Consider the following 17238-nt stretch of genomic DNA (forward strand, 5'->3'; position numbering starts at 1 on the left):
TTCCTCTCTCTCCAAACGTTGGTGTTGTTGCTTACTTGCATCTCTATAGACATCTCAGCTCCTAACATCATATTTCAATACTCTGACAAGTCACCATTTGCTCTTCTAGAAGAAGATGAACTCTAGAATTCCCTCACCAAGGAAAAATAGCCGGGAGATCCATCTATCTATCTCAAGAACCCCAGTATATTTCTGGGAAAGTGGACGCTCCTGTGCTATGTGATTTTGGATCGGCTGTTCCAGGTGATATAGAACACACAGAAGATGTTCAGCCTAACCATTACCGCGCACCAGAAGTGATACTGGAAGTTCCGTGGTCGTACAGTATTGATATTTAGAATGTTGGATGCATGGTAAGCCATTATTATCCGCGCCTACTCGATAACATCCAGCATCACCACCTACTACTTCTCTATAAGCTTACCTCATCCAGATCTGGGACATCTTTGAAGGCGACTCCCTATTCATCGGCCACGAGCCCGAATTCCAGAAATACAGGAGCCGCGCGCATCTCGCTGACATTATCAACCTCCTTGGTCCTCCTCCAGCTACTCTTCTCGCTCGCGGACGACGAACGAAGGAATTCTTCACTGACACGGGGGAATTTCGAGCCGCGGCTTTATTAAAGGAACTGACTCCGCTTCAGAAGAGGGAAACAACCCTTGACGGCGATCCGGAGGATAAAGAACGCTTCTTGTGCTTCATGCGGAAGACGCTGTAGTGGGAGCCTGAGAAACGGAGTTCTGCAAGGGAGTTGCTGAAGGATGGGTGGATTCGCAAGCATACGGAGACCTGATTGAGGTACTTCTTGCGCCCCTTGTACTATATGTCTATACTTGCTGTCAAGAATTCTAGCAGACCACTACATCCAACTTAACCCCAGCCCCCCTCGGCCAATTCTTCTTCTTACCCACTCTCTTAATCCCCTCCACCCGATCTTCCAACCACTCCCCCGTGATCCCTGAACCCACGCTCGCCTTCCTGTTCCACTCAACCTTCAACCTCAACAAATCCCTTCTTCCCTTCTTTTTAACAACACAATCCCATTCGACCCCCATCCGAATCCTCCACTGCTCCGACACCTGTCCAGCAGGATAAACCCTTCCAATCAACCCCGCCACCCGCCCAAGATAAAGACACCACCACGCCTCCTCTGCAGAAAGCAAGCGCGCCAAATTCCGCTGGTGCGCTTCTTCCGTTGGCGCAAGGTCACCCGCCCATCTTTCAACGAGGATAAGAGCCATCATTGCGCGCTCAGTATGACTGACTGTGTTTGTGCCTGCTAGGAGGCCTGTCGTTGGACTGTGTAGTGCGGCGGCGGTGCGTGATTCGCGGGGGATCCGGGAATGCGCGAAGAGGATGTTTGAGAGGGCGGCGATGAAGTGGTCTGATAGAGGTGGGGGCACGGTTGAGCCTTCGACGGGTGAAGCACTGTTTGGCGCTGGAAGTGCAGATAGAAGGAGATGCTTAATCTCATTCGCAGACGGAAGCGCATACTGCAATGTCGCAGCGAGCAACGGATCCTGGGCCCGGGCTTCCCTGGGTAACTTATCAAAGAGAAACCCCTCGCGCACACCACCCTGGCAGAACTGGATGTGTGTGATGTTCGGCAGTGCGTCCATGAGGACATCGATTAGTGCTGCGACAGCTGGAACCTGCGCCGCGCGACGCTTCGATACGCCGAAGATATTCTCGGACTCGGAGACCTCGCGCAGTACAGAGGAGATATTATGAAAATCTTCCCGTTTCGCGCGAAACCCGTTTATGATGGGGATTGGGTAGGGGCTTATAGATGCTTTCTTCATGAGGACGTACCCCCATCCTCTGAATCCTCCGCCGCAGAGGTAGAGATGGAACCGGCCTCCCTTCCCCCGACTGTTCTCAGTAAGCTCGGGCGGGATCTCAAGCTTCGAATATGCATCCTGGAAATTGCGCCTCATCTCCTCTCTCAACTCCCGTTCAGCTTTTTTCCCATTCCCAGAGTTCCTCGCCTGCTCGAGCCTGGCACTCAACGCCGCAGCCCCATAAGGAAAACTAAACGACCCCCTCGGTGCAGTCCTAACCTCCCCATCCTCCGCAACAACCCACGTAAGTTGCGTACTCCCGCCGCCCAAATCCATCGCCAGCCCCGACACAGCACGCGAACTGCTCGCTATCCCCAGCGCGCCAATCCTCCCCTCATCTTCCTTTGAGAGAAGGGTAACTTCCCACCCCGTTCTCTCCTTGATTGCATCTCTGAATTCCAGACTGTTCGGCGCTGTCCTCGTTGCTTCCGTGGCGAGGACGGAGATGTTTTGTTCTGGGACGTTGAAGTCCGAGCATACGCCCTTGAATTGAACGAGTCTGTCGAGGACTTGGGTGATCGTTTCGGTTGAGATGGCGTGTCGCGTATCATCGGCCTTCAAGAACTGTGCGTCGTAGAGGCTTATTCCCGCGCGGTCTTGGTATACTGTTGGCATTATGCGGGTTGTTGGGGGTGATGTGTCGGTTATGGAGAAGCGGATGCCGTTGCTGCGTATTGTTAGTTTGGACTCTTTTTCTCGAGGGTTATGCATTTATGAAACTCCGAGGTTAGGAATAGCTGTCTATAGGTAGGTTATGGTTTCAATTGACTTACCTCCCCATGTCGACGATCCCATATAGATGGGTGTTGTCGCCGGATTGGGCCATGTCCCTGGTTGTGGTTGATGAGGGGTGTCACTTGGTCTTTTGAGTAATGGTTTGCCGGCGAAATGGTGGCATATATATGCAGTCGTGATTGGATCAACAGAGATCTACTCGGTGTCTTGGTTTGCCCCGCGGAATCTAGATAGTAGTGGTTGAAGGAAGGATGTCGTGTGGGAAAAGCTTGGAGAAGCCAAGGTGGGGTGGTCTGGACTGCGGGAGCGGGACGTTGAAGCTCTACCACGGAACCTAGATCTGATCTGTTTAGAGCTTGAGAGGTTAAGATATGATAAGGTTCCAAGTTTTGTGTGCGTCTATGACTCTATGTACGTAATATCTTTGGCTTACTATCTGCTATGACAGCATAAGACGTAACAAGCACATTCGTCATTAGTCATGAGCCCGAAAATACTGCTTAGCCCTGTGAGCTGGGTCTATTTCCATAACAATGACCCAACGCATCTACAGCACATATCTGAATCCAGCTCCGTAGTTATCCTGTCCGACAGCTTGTCCTTTTTGTGGCGTTGCAGCCTCGTTCTGTGGTCCGTACTGCTTGCCCAAGCGTTTATTCTCCCATGTAAGGATGAAACGCAGCGTCAGAGCGAGGATGGCGTTGAAGAACATAAAAGCAGCGCAGATGCTCTGACCGCGAATAAAGCGTGGGCCGTCGCTATCGGGGAAGACATTGGTCCCTAAAAAGGGGCCACACTGCCCAACAATGTTGAGAATGACAATGCCCATTCCACGTCGGCTATCGGAGCCTTGGTTGTCTAAAGATCATGACTCAGCATGTTTTATGACGGAAATGAAGGAGAACATACTCAGAACCCATGGAAGAATGTTTGATATGCAAGGAAATACCCCAGCAGCTGCTAGAAACACACCGAGATAGCGCACTGCGACGGATGTGCAAGCTGCAAGCAGTGCGTAGCCTACTGTTGCTACCAAAGAGAAGAATACAATAGTCAGGCCTCGCTGTCCAACTCGATCAGAGAACCAACAAGTCGCGATGCTGAGCAAAAATGAAAGGAAGAATGGCGGAGCCGTAAGGCCCTGGGCATTAATCGACTCGAACCCCATAGCTTCCAAGATCGTCGGCAAGAACACTGGAAGCGAGGAAAAGCTAACATTGCAGGAAAAGTACATGAACTGCAGACAGAGCGTCGTCAGTAAAGCTCGCACATGTGGAAAGAAGCATGGCAAAACATACCGCGGTGATCCATGGTTTCACATCCAGCAACGTCTGGCCGAGTTCTCTCGAGTTTACACCTTGCACTCGTTCGCCCTCGCCGCTGCGCCTGAGCGACCGAGCTCGTGCGACGTCTTTCTCCTCTTCGTTCAAGAATCTAGCGGACGAGGGATGATCCGGTAAGAAATACCAGGCAAGAACTGCTGCAACGAGCGATGGAGCTCCTTCAACCAAGAACAGTAATCTCCAGCTAGTCAGCTTCGGGTGACCGGACGTGATTCCGTACGCAAGTGCACCTGCAAATGTATTGGCCAGAGGCGCGGCGGAAACAAACAGACCACAGCGCAAACCAAGTTCTCGCCTGCCATAGAAAAAGGACAGCAGAAACGGAGAACCTGGGCCAAAGGCTGCCTCTGCCGCACCAAGGATGAAACGTAGAGCCATCAAACCAGACCAGTTCTGAACAGCTGCCTGGCATGTCGCGGCAATTCCCCTAGCGAACGATTAGCGAAACTTTCAAGTGAAGATTCTGAAAGTCTCGCAACGTACCAAGTCATGGCAGTGATGGCAGCCCATCTATGCGGAGGCATGAGTTTCCACATCAACCCCATAGGCTCGAACACTACGTAGGCTATATAAAATATCGTCAGAAGCCATGAGTATTGGTTTCCATGGAGCTTCAAGTCGTCCTCCATTCCAGCAGTTTTCGCATTCCTAAAAAAAAACAAAGAAAGAAAGAAAGAAAGTAAGCGTCTAATTCGGATGAAAGGAATCTAAAATGACCAACCCGATGTTGCTTCGGTCCAAGAGCGCGAGAAGATCTAGAATAAAATCGCCAAGGTCAGAAACCACCGGACAAAAAAGAACGATGGAAAGAAACCTTACACAAGAAACCTAAAAGGGTAGGAACCCGCCAATCCAGTTTGCGCACCACCCGAGCCTCAAGCTTGGGATCAATATCTACCCGCGGCGATTGCACCTGGGGTAGCGCAGTATGGGAGCCGTTGGCAGAATCGATGGGTTGTTTCTCAAGATCTGAGCTCTGTATGTTTGAGGCAGGATCATTTGTCGTGGAATTGATTTGCGCATCAGTCCGAGGTTCGGTTATGTCGCTGCTGTCAGGCGCATGCTTCCTCCCAAAGAACCCCATGGTGGCGGGGATGTACGTGGTGAAAAGTGGTGAGGATGAGGAGCTGCAGGGCGGAAAGAAGAGCTGGAAAAGCGGACGAGGTCATCTTTAAGAGCTTGCAGCGGAGAATTATTTCCCTTCGCGCGACATAATCGACGTTGGGAAATGGGAACTGCGTCAATCATGGGATCTGCAGTTTAAACCCCCATCGGCCTTTTACCAACCGGCCAGAGCGCTCGACCTCAATCCAGGGTGACGCCATGACCGCAGAGGCGGGGAGGGGGGGCTGCTGCTGCATCATAGCGAGTTTAGCAATGACTCTTCAGTGTGCCCAAGACTCCAAGCATTATCATTGGAGCTTGCTCCAGCACTCGCGAAAGGGAAAGGACGAATTATGTCAAAGACGGCACACAGCTGGCGCGATGATCTTCGGAGGAGGCCTTGGTCGCCCCGGCACGCCCAATGAGCGCACGGCGGGTCAAAGCTTGGAGAAAGCGTAGTCCGATCGGAGATGGGGTTGCAAAGGCCAAAGAGAACTGGATCAGTGAGTCTGTGAGCACATGATACAGGCAGGCACCCAGCTTCAATGTCAGGGAAAAGATCAAGAGGCTAGTAATGCAAGGGTGCTGAGTCTCGGCAGATGCTCTTGCCTTGGGTCGAGCATTGTCGCAAACTCTCAACATGAAAAGCGTGAGGAGGATCGAGCTGAGAGCAAAATGGCTGGGGTAGGAGCCGAGGAGGAACCCCGGGCCTGTGGGTAGGAATATGATGCCTGAGTGATGAGGTGTCGGCTATTTCTGTGGCGCATGTGCCTCTCCAGCCACGCGTTGTGGCTTGCTAAGGAAGCCTCACTCAAAATTCCGCGTCGCGTTCGGTCGCTCGGTCGACTCCAGCAAGTACTGCCTCTGCTCAGCTACGCCGGGTGAATCCACCCTCCATCTCGAATTGTCATCGCACCCCTCGCGGGCACTTTTGGGCATAGATTTGCGATCATATTTCTCCTATCGGTCTTCAGCCTCTGCGCTCTCCGGTCACAATGGATGACCCTGCCAGTCGTGTCCCCGGGCAATTGGTACTGTCATCAAACCCCCAGCATGGCGTCTCTTGAGCTTCGTACTGACCAGTGTCTTTTACAATCATCAGCTGCCCCATATGCATCTGGTTTCGCGCAACCGCTATCCTGTGATGCATATGGTGCCCACAGAAACCGTCGTCGAGTTCCTTCTCTCCGCACCCAAGGTCGTGCGTGAAACGCACCCGATGCACTGGACCTTCCTAGATGGCCCAGCAGACGGCACTATCATGCTTACATGGCAATCTTTGAACCATATGGGGACCAATTTCGCAAGCGACGGCTATGTTTGGGCCGATGCAGAACAGGCTTTCACGTTTGAGGTTCGAGGTTACGTACGTTTTCCTTCCCATTCGTTGGCCTGTATAGCTACGATCGCCTATTCTGACCTTCGCGCTCCAGGTTGTGGAAATGTGGTTGCACCGCAGCGGATATCACCCTCCGAACGAGTCGGTCGCAATGCATTGTCGCCGACGATACCGACTCATATCTACTAAAATCCCGAACATGCCTCCACCTGACCCTTCACTCTGGATCGTACACTACTGCCGCGCGCCTATCAATGAACACATTCCGGCGAATCGTATTCCCGTCTTGCCTCAAATTCAAGGCATGCTAGCCCAGCGACGATTCTTGCAGAGTCAGGGCATACTGGCGCGCAAGGATTTCATGCTGCACGACCGAAATAATTGGCCCGCAATTGGGCTTCCGCCCCAAATGGCGGTTCAACAAGGCTATCAACAACAACAGGGCCCATATCCGAATGCAATGGTCGGGCGGCAACCATTCTATCCACAGGGCGGTCCAGGTGTGCAGCCTCCTAGTGGACCAGTACAGGCAAAGGCGCCGCGCGGGCACCGCGCTTCATCGACGGCAGTTAACGCAGCTACCACCGACTTTGCCCTGGAGGACGAAGATGTGTCTGCGGGTGATCTCATGGACCTGCTTACTCCTCGAGAAGTGAGCAAAATGAGATACCAGCAACATCATGAATGGATGGAAGAGGTGCTGGCTTCACCATTTGCTATCAGCCAGATTACTCCAGTGTCGTTGGGCTTGGGAAGGAAAGGTGAACTTGAGTCGCTAACCGCAGGCTTTTTCGACGCACCTGTCGGGCCTGCTAATGGTGATTCAACGGACAACGAAGCAAAGCAGGCCACCAAACTTGAGCCTGAAAGGGCCGAAGAGTTCGCCGACCGCGTTGCCAAGAAGGTCGCAAATATGACGGCGGAGATTGAAAAGTTGAAGAAGCGTCATGCCCGGCGGATGGAGAAGTTTAACCGCACATCCACCCTCAAAGATGCCGAAACTCGCTTGCGCGACGCGGCTTCAGATCCAGCAGATACCGGCTCCGAGCCTTGGAGGCTGGAAGGCCGCGTCGAGATTCCTACGGACGAGGACAATGTGCCTCTTGCGCCGATCGAGCACAAGGCCAAGTACAAGGTCGATGACATTGTCCGGGAGGTAGAAAACTCATGGAAGAAACAGATTGTGCCAGAGCCCAAGGTCTCGTGCATTGAAAAGGGTGGTCTGCTGGAGAAGATCGAACCGGAGCAGAAACCGTCAGAGGTCGACATTGATATGGACCATGCGGACAGTCACCTGCTCGATCAGTTTACTACTCAAGGCACGACTGGGCAGCCACTTGCTACTACTGCTCCGGGCGCGCCTGGCCAACAATCAACAGCTGGTGTCACGCAGCAGGATCAGTTGGCAGGGCTGGATATTGATATGGACCTAGGGAACATTCAACCGACAGGCACCGCATCAGGCGAGACCGGTGACTGGGTCATGGTGAACGATAAGAAGGATGATACCCCAGGTAGCGGTCTTCAAGGCCTTACGCCCGGGAATACAGGCGCAGACAACGGTCTCGACGGCGCCAACTTCGACTTCACCAACATGGACAGCGCCGGCGATGCGCTTGCTGCATATACCGAGCAGAACGACGATCTGGATCTCCCTGACTTGGAAAACTCCGCCTTTGGAGATGCGTTCCATGCGTCTGATAATGAAAACACTCACCACCATGATGCTGACGATATGTCTTGATGCGGGCGCGAGATGGCTTTTTTTTTACCAGTTGTGATCATATTTTAGTACAAAGGTGTTGGTTTTGGCCATTCTTCGGCGCTGGTTTTATCTTTCGGCGTGGCCGTCCTTAGCGGCAGGCAGATGTAAAATCTCATCGACATCGTTACCGTTATACTAATCACTGCGATTCATATCTACAGATATTTGGATACTTAAAAACATTTCCGAAACGTTATGTCGTAGGTGAAACCTTCAGCTGTCCATGCTGCGGTACGGCGTCCAGCGCCAGGCAACCTTGGTATACGCCTCAGCTGAGACATCGTTAACGAAGAATCAGATGGTTCAGTATTTATAGATGACACAGTCAGGTCAGATTCCTAACATAGGACAGTTTATCGCCTAAATGACGTTGTTACCATCACCGGGCGAGATCATCTGCCAGAGAAGCTTGTCCGGGTCAACTGATCCTCAACACCACAACTTACGCTATATGAAGACATGCCTAGAGTCTTTCTTCTAGTCGTACATTAAGCCATCTCCCAGATCCTAGGTCATTTCACACATAATCTATCGCATCCACGTCGTCTTTATACAACCAAATCTAGCCCAAGATGTGCTTCTCCCAGAACAACGACGACGACTACGAAACGCGCTCCGTCCGCATCTCAAAATATGACATCCACTCACATCCCCTGAGAATGTCCTTCCCACCGCGATTCCGTCGAAGCTGCTACTCTCCTCCCCTTCTCCTTCCAGAGCCTCACCACCACCATCATCATCACCATCATCATCGACATCCCAGCCGAACTGAGGACACAACGATCATCTGGAACCCTCGTCATCGTCATTCCTTCTCCTCTTCACACTGCAGTCCACCACCGTCGCCGAGGCCGTCGTATACGACTATCTCAAGGAGACACGTCCATACGAGACGGGAGACAATCCAGCCTGTTGCCTCCAGGAGGACGTTCTTTGGTCGTGATCGGGAGTGTGATGCGCCACGTTATATTGAGTATGTGGAGCGGGAGCCTGGAAGTGGAAGGCGATGGGGGTGGGAGGATAGGGATGTTGAGTGTATTCCTTGTCGATAGGCCAACTACGACAAGGATTACGGTATTACTGGATGCTATTAGTTAGCGTTCGCGCTCCACAGCGTTTCGGCACGATCTACTATATTCTTGTCGATCATCCAACCAACCACTCCACAGTTCGAAAGGTCGGGCAAACTTGTAGTAGCCATCTCGACCGCGTCCCAAGGAACATCTTGACAAACCCATGAGCCCTCCTATCATGTGTGTTGCCCGCACCGCAGGATGACCTCAGGATCTCGATCTTGCCTCGTGACGTCACGAGGCGCACCACGAGGTTTGTATAAGACGGCATGGATACGGATGATCACATTTATGCGATTTGTTGCGAGAAGGTATTCATGATCCATTAGATGCAAAAGTCTTCCATATATCACACCGACGCGCTAACAAGTTAACTATTTCAAGTGACACTGCATCAAGGAAGGTGCACCCGAAGCTTGTCTGAACCTTACCAATATATACAACTGCAACTCGTCTGTCGCACCACCAAGTTCCCCACACGGCAAGACCTGAGAACAAACTTTTCTGATACAACCCAACCACAATTATGTATGTCTACTGAGAGCAAGCTCACCGCCATGCAGAGCTAACAAGGCGCAGGAACCGAGCACTTTCCGTCAAAAGACGAAGCAGTACCAATGGCGGTGCCGGTCACGGCCATGGTCACCACCGGTTTAGCATTTCCACCTTCCGCGGTCTCCAACAGCCAGGACTAAGCAAGAAAATGAACCGAGTGATTAAGAGCGAGAATGCAGCGATTGCCGCACACGAGTCGGCGGCCAGACAGCGCATGTCGATTGCAGCCCAAGTCTCCGAATGGGGCGACACGACTAACGACGATACTATCTCGGACATCTCGGACAAGCTGGGCGTGCTGTTGGCGGAGATGGGCGAGCAGGAGGACGTATACGCCCGGAATCTGGAGGAATACCGCACCGTCTTGAAGCATATTCGTGACACGGAAGGATCTGTCCAGCCGACGCGCGACCAGCGGGCAAAGCTTTCGGATGATATTCAACGTCTCAAGTTGAAAGAGCCTAATAGTAATAAGCTTGAGACCATGGAGCAGGAGCTCGTCAGAGCGGAGGCGCAGAATCTTGTTGCTGAAGCGCAGCTGACCAATGTGGTAGGTTACGTCTGTTGATATATTTACAATCGGGTTGCTAAATACGAGACTTTCCAGACTAGGCAGCGGTTCAAAGAGGCGTACAATATCCATCTTGCTGCCGTCATTGAACGAGGAGAAAAGCAGGCCCTTCTCGCCCGCCATGCTCGTCGTCTGCTCAACTGTCTTGACGACACCTCAGTTATTCCTGGAGACGAACCAAAACCTTACTCGCACGGCGACGAGGCCAAGCAGATCGTCGAAGACGCTGAACGTGACCTTCACTCTTGGGAAGGAGAATGGGAACCTATAGAGACCAGGGCTGAGCACGGGCCGGCAGCTGTGCCTGCCAGCACGTCACAGCCATCATCTGCCCGGGATGATCGCGAGAAACCTGCAACTGAATCTCTGGCTACAGAGTCTTCGAGAGCGGAGCGAGAGGTCGATCGGACAGACGCCGCCTCTGTTTCGGACACATATTCTCACATTTCGGCTAACGATGCGGGCTCTCCAGAAAGAGTGCATAGCTATTCCGCCCCGATGATGAAGCCTAAAGTCTTAGACGAGCGGGTGAACCAGGGCAATGGCGCGATTAGTGGCGGTGAGAAACAGAAGGTGCCTGGCCAGGGATTTACTCAGCATCCCAGCAAGCCAGTCTCAGATGCAGATGTCGCAGCTGACACAAAAGAGCCGGAGCCTGTTCAAGTGGGAGGTCCTCTAGATTCCCAAGTGCAGCGAATTGCTGTTCCCATTTAAAGAGAAATGATGCGATGGAGGAAAAGCGTTGCTGCAGCATCCTTAAACTGTATTGAGAATAATCCACTGTCCATAGTTTGTTAATTTCAACGCGCAGTTCAATTAGAAATTTGTGAAGTATTGAGTGAACAGAGGAGACCAGGGAGTTAGTTGAGTAGACATGATTCAAGGTTCCAACACGTGACCCAGGCTCCAATGTGACGACGCGGGCGGCGGCTCATCTGGAAGCTCCAGCGTCAGAAGCTCAGCTTTGGAGCTACATCTTCAACACCTTTCCATCTTCCATTCCTTCTTCTCGCCCACTCTCTGGCCCATACCCTCCCCGACCGAAAACCTGACTCCGCAGACATTCGTACACCATGGATGCATTAGTCCGCCAATACGCCCAGTCGCCGCACCAGAATGAGTTCTACTCGGGGCAAGACCAGCACGAACTGACAGAGGGCCTCCCTCCGCTCTCTCTGAAATTCAGCCTTCCCCCTGTTGCAAACGTAAGCTTTACGCCGACTTCCAGTTATTGCGGTTGAATAGTTTCTGCTGGTTATCGTGGTCCTCCAGAGCTCCGCGAGCCAACACCGCACCGCGGAGCCTGACCGACCAACCACTGATGCCAGCCACCATCATCCGAAACTGAAATTGCGAACATAGACTAACATATGCATCTTCTCTCCAGCGCTCTGCCTTCCTCCGTGCCCTCACCGATGACCAATCGAATCCCAGCGCCCCCATCAAGCTCGCCCACGGAACGACAACGCTCGCCTTCCGATTCCAGGGTGGAATTGTACGTCGCTAAACCTCGCCCCAGTATGAACACAAACAGGGCACTTCGCTGACATCTTTGGGTTGGAACAGATCGTCTGCACAGATTCCCGAGCCACGGCCGGAAATTGGATTGCCAGTCAGACGGTGAAGAAGGTCATTCCGGTTTCCCGGTTGAGCCGTGCAGAGGATAAACCTGGCAGTGCGCCTGTTCCTGGTCTTTTGGGGACTATGGCTGGTGGTGCGGCGGTATGTGTTATGACCGTGGTGGATGCTTAGGAAGTGGGTTGTGCTGATTCTATTTTTAGGACTGTCAATACTGGCTTAGATACCTCAGTCAACAGTGCACACTACATGGTAAGTCAATCTGCATCGCATTCGAGCAGCTTCAGTGGTTTTAACATGAGCAGAAATCCGCCACAAACGCCGCATCACAGTTGCCGCCGCCTCCAAGATCCTGGCTAACCTCACGTACGCTTACAAGGGGTACGGTCTGAGCATGGGAACAATGTTGGCAGGAGTACGTGCCATATCCACATCACCATCAAAACCGCCTTCAACTTAAGCTAACCTTCTATACAACAGGTAACCCCGCAAGAAGGCCCAGCCCTATACTACATCGACTCCGACGGCACCCGCCTCCCCGGCAACCTCTTCTGTGTCGGATCCGGCCAAACCTTCGCGTACGGTGTGCTGGACGCCGAATACCGATACGATCTCTCCGAGCAGGAAGCACTCGAGCTCGGCCGAAGGAGTATCCTCGCTGCCATGCACCGTGACGCTTATTCGGGTGGTTTCATTAACCTTTACCATGTTAAGGAGGAAGGATGGGTCCACCATGGCTTCGACGATATGAACCCGATATTCTGGAAGACGAAGTTGGAGAAGGGAGAGTTTTCGAATGTTACTTCGGAGCTGTAAGTAGACGGTTTACATGGGCTGCTGTGTTGTCCTCCCATCTGGAGTTTATGTTGCTAGGCATTGAATGGATTTTATCGAATCGATGAATGTGTGATCGATCTTTGACCAAGATCAAGAGCCAGAAAGAGAAAGAACTTATGCTATTCTCAACTATGATATAAACACTCCCAGAAGAAAGCTAGTAGATACAAAAAAAAAGATATCTAAAATCTTAACCAACCAAACATTGCAATAAATCGCCGCTCATCTATGTATAGAATAACATAACCATGCTTTTTGCGCAACCGCCCCGTCCCCCAACACAAACAATACCGTTGCCCTGGGCAGAACAGGCCTAATTATCAACCTTAAACTTCATCCGAATCCCCATAGCCGCAAGCTCCACATCCAGATACCTCAGCACCCCAGGAACAGCAACAACAGTGACATTATCACCACCAACAAAGCGCTTCCCGTCGCCATCCTCCCAGCACACAGCGCGGGAGTCATCGAAGACAGCCTCGCGCGCGCACCGCCTACAACGGACGATACCTGCGTTGCCGCCAAGGGCACCCGTCGAGACATGAGAGTGTGAGTGTGATGACTTGCCGGATAGACGGGCCTTGCCGGATCCGGATGATGAGACGGCGACTTGTGTTGATAGGAACGAGCCGCAGCCGCGACAGATCCAGGCGCGTTGGGAGTCGGAGCAGTTCATGAGTCTGTCTTGGAGGATATATGCGGCGCCGTGAGCGATTAACGAATCGCGCTCCATTTCGCCGACACGAATACCGCCTCCCTTTGCACGGCCCTTGACGGGTTGGCCGGTGAGGTTGTTGACGGGGCCTGTAGTTCGGACTTGGAACTTGTCGTTCACCATGTGACGGAGACGCTGGTAGTGGACGACGCCGATGAAGATGTCGGCTGCGAATTCTTTACCTGTTATACCAGAGTATAGGGGCTCGTTGCCGTAGTAGTTGTAGCCGGCTTTGCGGAGTTGCTCGCCGAAGTAATCTGTTGCGGTGTTTTCTTCAGAGAATTGGAAGGGCGTGCAGTCTTGTGGGTGCCCGTGGAGAGCGCCGGCTTTTCCGGCCATAGATTCGATCATTTGGGCGATTGTCATACCTTTTTTTTTAGTTAGTTATCGGTTCGTTTGAGCGAAGAGGGAATGAGGCACTTACGAGAGGGGAAAGCGTGAGGGTTAATGATGAGATCGGGCTGGATACCGCTCTCGGAGAAGGGCATGTCGACGGCCGGCCAGAGCTGCGAGCAGACACCCTTCTGACCGTGACGAGAAGAGAACTTGTCACCGATAATGGGTTTCCGAGGAATGCGGTACTTGACGCTGATTGACTGCGCGGGCTCGGTACCGTTTTCTGAACCCATAATGCGGATGCTATCGATGTATGCGACTTCGCTGTCCTTGTATTTGACGAAATGCGTAACCCCATCGACGTTAATGTAGGAGTCGGACGTTGCATCGTATCGAACGGTGTGGTATGCAGCGACGACACTGCCCTCCGTGACTTTGGCGCCGATGTGAGGAAGACCGTCTTCGTCGATGGTAGCGCGCCACTCCGCGCGGATTTCGCTTCCCGGTGCGAAACCAAAGAGCTTTTGAATTGCCTGACGGGATTTTGTTCGTTTCGACTCCTTTTCGTCGAGCTGGTGGATCTTGGTTTTATAGACTGTACCGTAGCCAAAGCCACGTTCGTGAGAAGATTTGTTGATAATCATAGCGTCGTCCATGTCGTAACCCGTGTATGAAATGATAGCCACCACCGCATTCGTGCCGTTGGGGAAATTGTCCAGCCCGTAGGCATTGTACAGAGGCGGTCGCACGATAGGCGTTTGACCAGTCTGTAACCGGTAGAGCTTGTTGTCAGTACGGTAGTCGATTGCTGTGCCTGGTGTACCCATGGTCTGCTTGCTCATTTGGCACTGGTACATGTTACGGGGAGATTGGTTGTAATCGGAGAAGGGAGTCATGTTGGCGACGATGGAGAGGATGTTGGTGGGAGTGAATTCGATGTGAGTTGACAGGCCTTGAACCAGGTCTGAAGGCAAGCAGGCAATCTCCATGAACGGCTGTTCGAAGGGGCCCACGTAATCGAGCTTGTCGAGCGGCAGGTACTTGACAGGACGATACATCCGAGCGGCTTGAGAGAACATGTAGACACCGGGATATTGACCACCGTTTGAATTGGGAACGTAACCGATTTCAAGTCCCAATGGAACATCATTCGTGCCGGAAACCTTCCAATGTCTGAGGGTGTGAGCAACCACGCGGGCTTGCTTAGGAGAGCAGTAGCCAATGATCCTACCATCCAGCTGAACTGTCACGCTCTCGTCTAATGAGACTGACGATTCGTTGCGGACACCAAGCTGAACAAGTAGTTTGGGAAGATGTGACACGTCGGTATCGCTGGTGGCAACCAGACACTTGTGAGCAAGATGGTTGAGCAGACCGCAAGGAGATCCATCAGGCGTGTGTACAGGACAAAGGAAGCCCCAACTCTCGGGAAGGAGCTTGCGGACGGTGGTCGTTTTGAGTTGCGCGAAGAAACTACCTCTGTGAATCATGCGAAAATGACTGATAAACCGGTAGAAGTTGATCTTTTCTGCCATGACAGTGTAACCGGAAGTTTGTTGCAAATCGAGACCTGTAGGACTGACAAGATTACCGGTGGAGAGGAAGTATTCCATGGCACCTCCAATGTTCTCGTTGGACCTCTTGACCACCTTGCTTAGGAAATCTCTCTCAAAAGCTGGATCTGTAAACCTGGCTCCATGGCTGCGGGTAGACCATTCTCTCAGGATTGGCCCAAAAGATCTCACCCACTCGTCCAGTCTCTCTTTCAGCAGCATACCGTAGAGAAATCCTCCTAGCAAAATTTCTTGGTTGGAGACAGCATCGGGGTTGTCGGGAGCACAGTCTCCGGCGACGACGGCGTAGAGCTTTCGGATCATGAACATGAGCATCTTAAACTTGTCGTAATCCTGTGTCTCGGTGACATTCTGGTTGCCCAAGTGTGGCAGGACAACCTTGCGAAGGAATTCTGCACCGGCCTCCTCGTTGGGCATGTCCGTCGGTACACCCAACACCGGCTTGAACTTCTCTCCAATGAATGCTCGGCACTCTGCACGGCTATGCAATTTGTATGCCTTGTATGTTCGTAGCAAAAGTTCCACTCGGTCGGTCACGAACGTATTGTTAATCCCCTCAGAAGAAGCGCTGCCAACGATAGCTTCAAAAATTTCACGGTCATTCGTCTCCACCAGAGCCTTGAGAACCATCATCACCGGGATGATGTACTCGTTCTTTCGCCATGAAAATCGGAATGTCACGTTTCCGTCATTAAGATAGTGTAGAACGTTCGTTTGCGACGTCTGATCTGGCCGTACTGATCGTATTTGAATACCGAATTTCGAGTATGCGTGGCCACGGTTGGTGAAAGTGTTACGGACAATGGCCATGGGGTAGTTTCGTCGTCCAACAATCAACATACGAATCAGCTTCTCGTTACCGTTAACGATGAAGTAGCCGCCCAATTCTTCTGATTCCTCCTTGTGCTGGACTAGCTCCGAGGGGGTCGCCTTTTCCAGGTAACATCTGTTGGTCTACTCCAAGTCAGCTCGACCCCGAAACCCTATACTGCCTTCAGTACGCCTGAAAACGCACTCACCCTCAACATAATAGGAACTTGACCAAGTTCTCTAATCGCCTCCGTCCAGTCTCCATTATTGACCCGGTACTCAATCCTGGCGCGGAGCTTCCCACGATATGTCGCATGTCTCTCTCTGCACTCAGATGGGTAGATGTTGCGGTTGCGGGCGGTAAATTTATTCGTCGAGGGAATAGCAGGCTTCTCAAGGAAGACTTCTTTGATGCGAACATGGAGCTTGTTTCGTCTCGGAGCTTTCCGACCCTCCGCTAAGCGCTGTTGCTTTTGATCTGGGGTTTCAACCACCTCATCGAGGAATGTCTTGGTACCAATGTCTTTGAGACCGGCTTCGATGATTCCGCCGCTGGCGAAAAGAGCGTTGAACGAGTCGACATGCGGTTTGATTGATTCGGCGAGAGATGGGTATGCGGTCTTGTCCTGAGGAGGGTTTCGAAAGAGCTTCTCTCGCTTCAGGACGTCGTAGTTGACAGACCAATTGGTGTCTGTAGCGGCGGGAGCCATGGTGATTTTGCGAGCGCCTTCCGGCTTTTCACTTGAGTCGGATTCTCATGCAATAAAGCTGGGTCCGGGGGTAAAAGTTGCGGTTTGGGGGATGATAGCCACTCCAAAGCCCCTGGTGTATATTGCAAGCAATGGCTCCCCAATGACAGTGAAAAAAGCACCCGCGGGAAAGCACAAGTGCCGACTTGAGATCTGAAGCCTCTTAGCCTCCGTTCGACGGGGAAATTTTTCGAGGTGGAACTGCCGGCTGGTTATCATCACGTGTTGATAGGCAGATCGCTCTGTCAAGCCTGAGGCACTGAGGCACCTACTAGACTGGCTCATAACGACTCGTAATCCTGATTCCAGA

At 52.2% G+C, this 17238-nt stretch overlaps 6 protein-coding genes across 6 annotated transcripts; 4 read left to right on the plus strand and 2 right to left on the minus strand.

Annotated features, from left to right (window-relative positions):
* Window positions 1-851: 851 nt before the first annotated feature.
* Window positions 852-5006, minus strand: BDV17DRAFT_281366 (putative MFS transporter; the record flags this gene model as incomplete). Its single annotated transcript, XM_073760013.1, has 8 exons — window positions 852-2511; window positions 2618-2674; window positions 3131-3437; window positions 3489-3816; window positions 3878-4349; window positions 4406-4570; window positions 4644-4677; window positions 4742-5006. The coding sequence occupies 8 exons, from the start codon at window positions 5004-5006 to the stop codon at window positions 852-854; spliced, it is 3288 nt and encodes a 1095-aa protein (XP_073616171.1).
* Window positions 5007-6034: 1028 nt separating this feature from the next.
* Window positions 6035-8308, plus strand: BDV17DRAFT_261629 (uncharacterized protein). Its single transcript, XM_073757663.1, has 2 exons — window positions 6035-6392; window positions 6460-8308. Exons 1-2 carry the CDS (start codon window positions 6138-6140, stop codon window positions 8107-8109), a joined length of 1905 nt encoding a protein of 634 aa, XP_073616172.1. The 5' UTR covers window positions 6035-6137; the 3' UTR covers window positions 8110-8308.
* A 181-nt stretch (window positions 8309-8489) lies between these two features.
* BDV17DRAFT_73815 (uncharacterized protein) lies at window positions 8490-9229 on the plus strand. The gene has a single exon (XM_073765055.1). The coding sequence runs from the start codon at window positions 8703-8705 to the stop codon at window positions 9180-9182; it is 480 nt and encodes a 159-aa protein (XP_073616173.1). The 5' UTR covers window positions 8490-8702; the 3' UTR covers window positions 9183-9229.
* Window positions 9230-9638: 409 nt separating this feature from the next.
* Window positions 9639-11121, plus strand: BDV17DRAFT_73858 (Eisosome component PIL1-domain-containing protein). Its single transcript, XM_073765056.1, has 3 exons — window positions 9639-9731; window positions 9783-10308; window positions 10366-11121. Coding segments are annotated over exons 1-3 (1206 nt in total). The 5' UTR covers window positions 9639-9729; the 3' UTR covers window positions 11044-11121.
* Window positions 11122-11402: 281 nt separating this feature from the next.
* pre2 (proteasome core particle subunit beta 5) lies at window positions 11403-12723 on the plus strand (the record flags this gene model as incomplete). Its single annotated transcript, XM_073761958.1, has 6 exons — window positions 11403-11534; window positions 11717-11824; window positions 11896-12051; window positions 12111-12159; window positions 12213-12322; window positions 12388-12723. 6 exons carry the CDS (start codon window positions 11403-11405, stop codon window positions 12721-12723), a joined length of 891 nt encoding a protein of 296 aa, XP_073616175.1.
* A 213-nt stretch (window positions 12724-12936) lies between these two features.
* BDV17DRAFT_261637 (DNA-directed RNA polymerase I core subunit RPA135) lies at window positions 12937-17179 on the minus strand (the record flags this gene model as incomplete). Its single annotated transcript, XM_073757664.1, has 3 exons — window positions 16389-17179; window positions 13884-16323; window positions 12937-13827 (listed from the first exon to the last, which is right to left on the minus strand). Coding segments are annotated over exons 1-3 (3707 nt in total), but the record flags the coding sequence as incomplete, so codon positions are not given.
* Window positions 17180-17238: the final 59 nt, after the last annotated feature.

This window comes from Aspergillus undulatus (assembly GCF_047715775.1).
Source record: "Aspergillus undulatus strain CBS 261.88 unplaced genomic scaffold BDV17scaffold_20, whole genome shotgun sequence".
Classification (NCBI taxonomy): Eukaryota; Fungi; Ascomycota; class Eurotiomycetes; order Eurotiales; family Aspergillaceae; genus Aspergillus; species Aspergillus undulatus.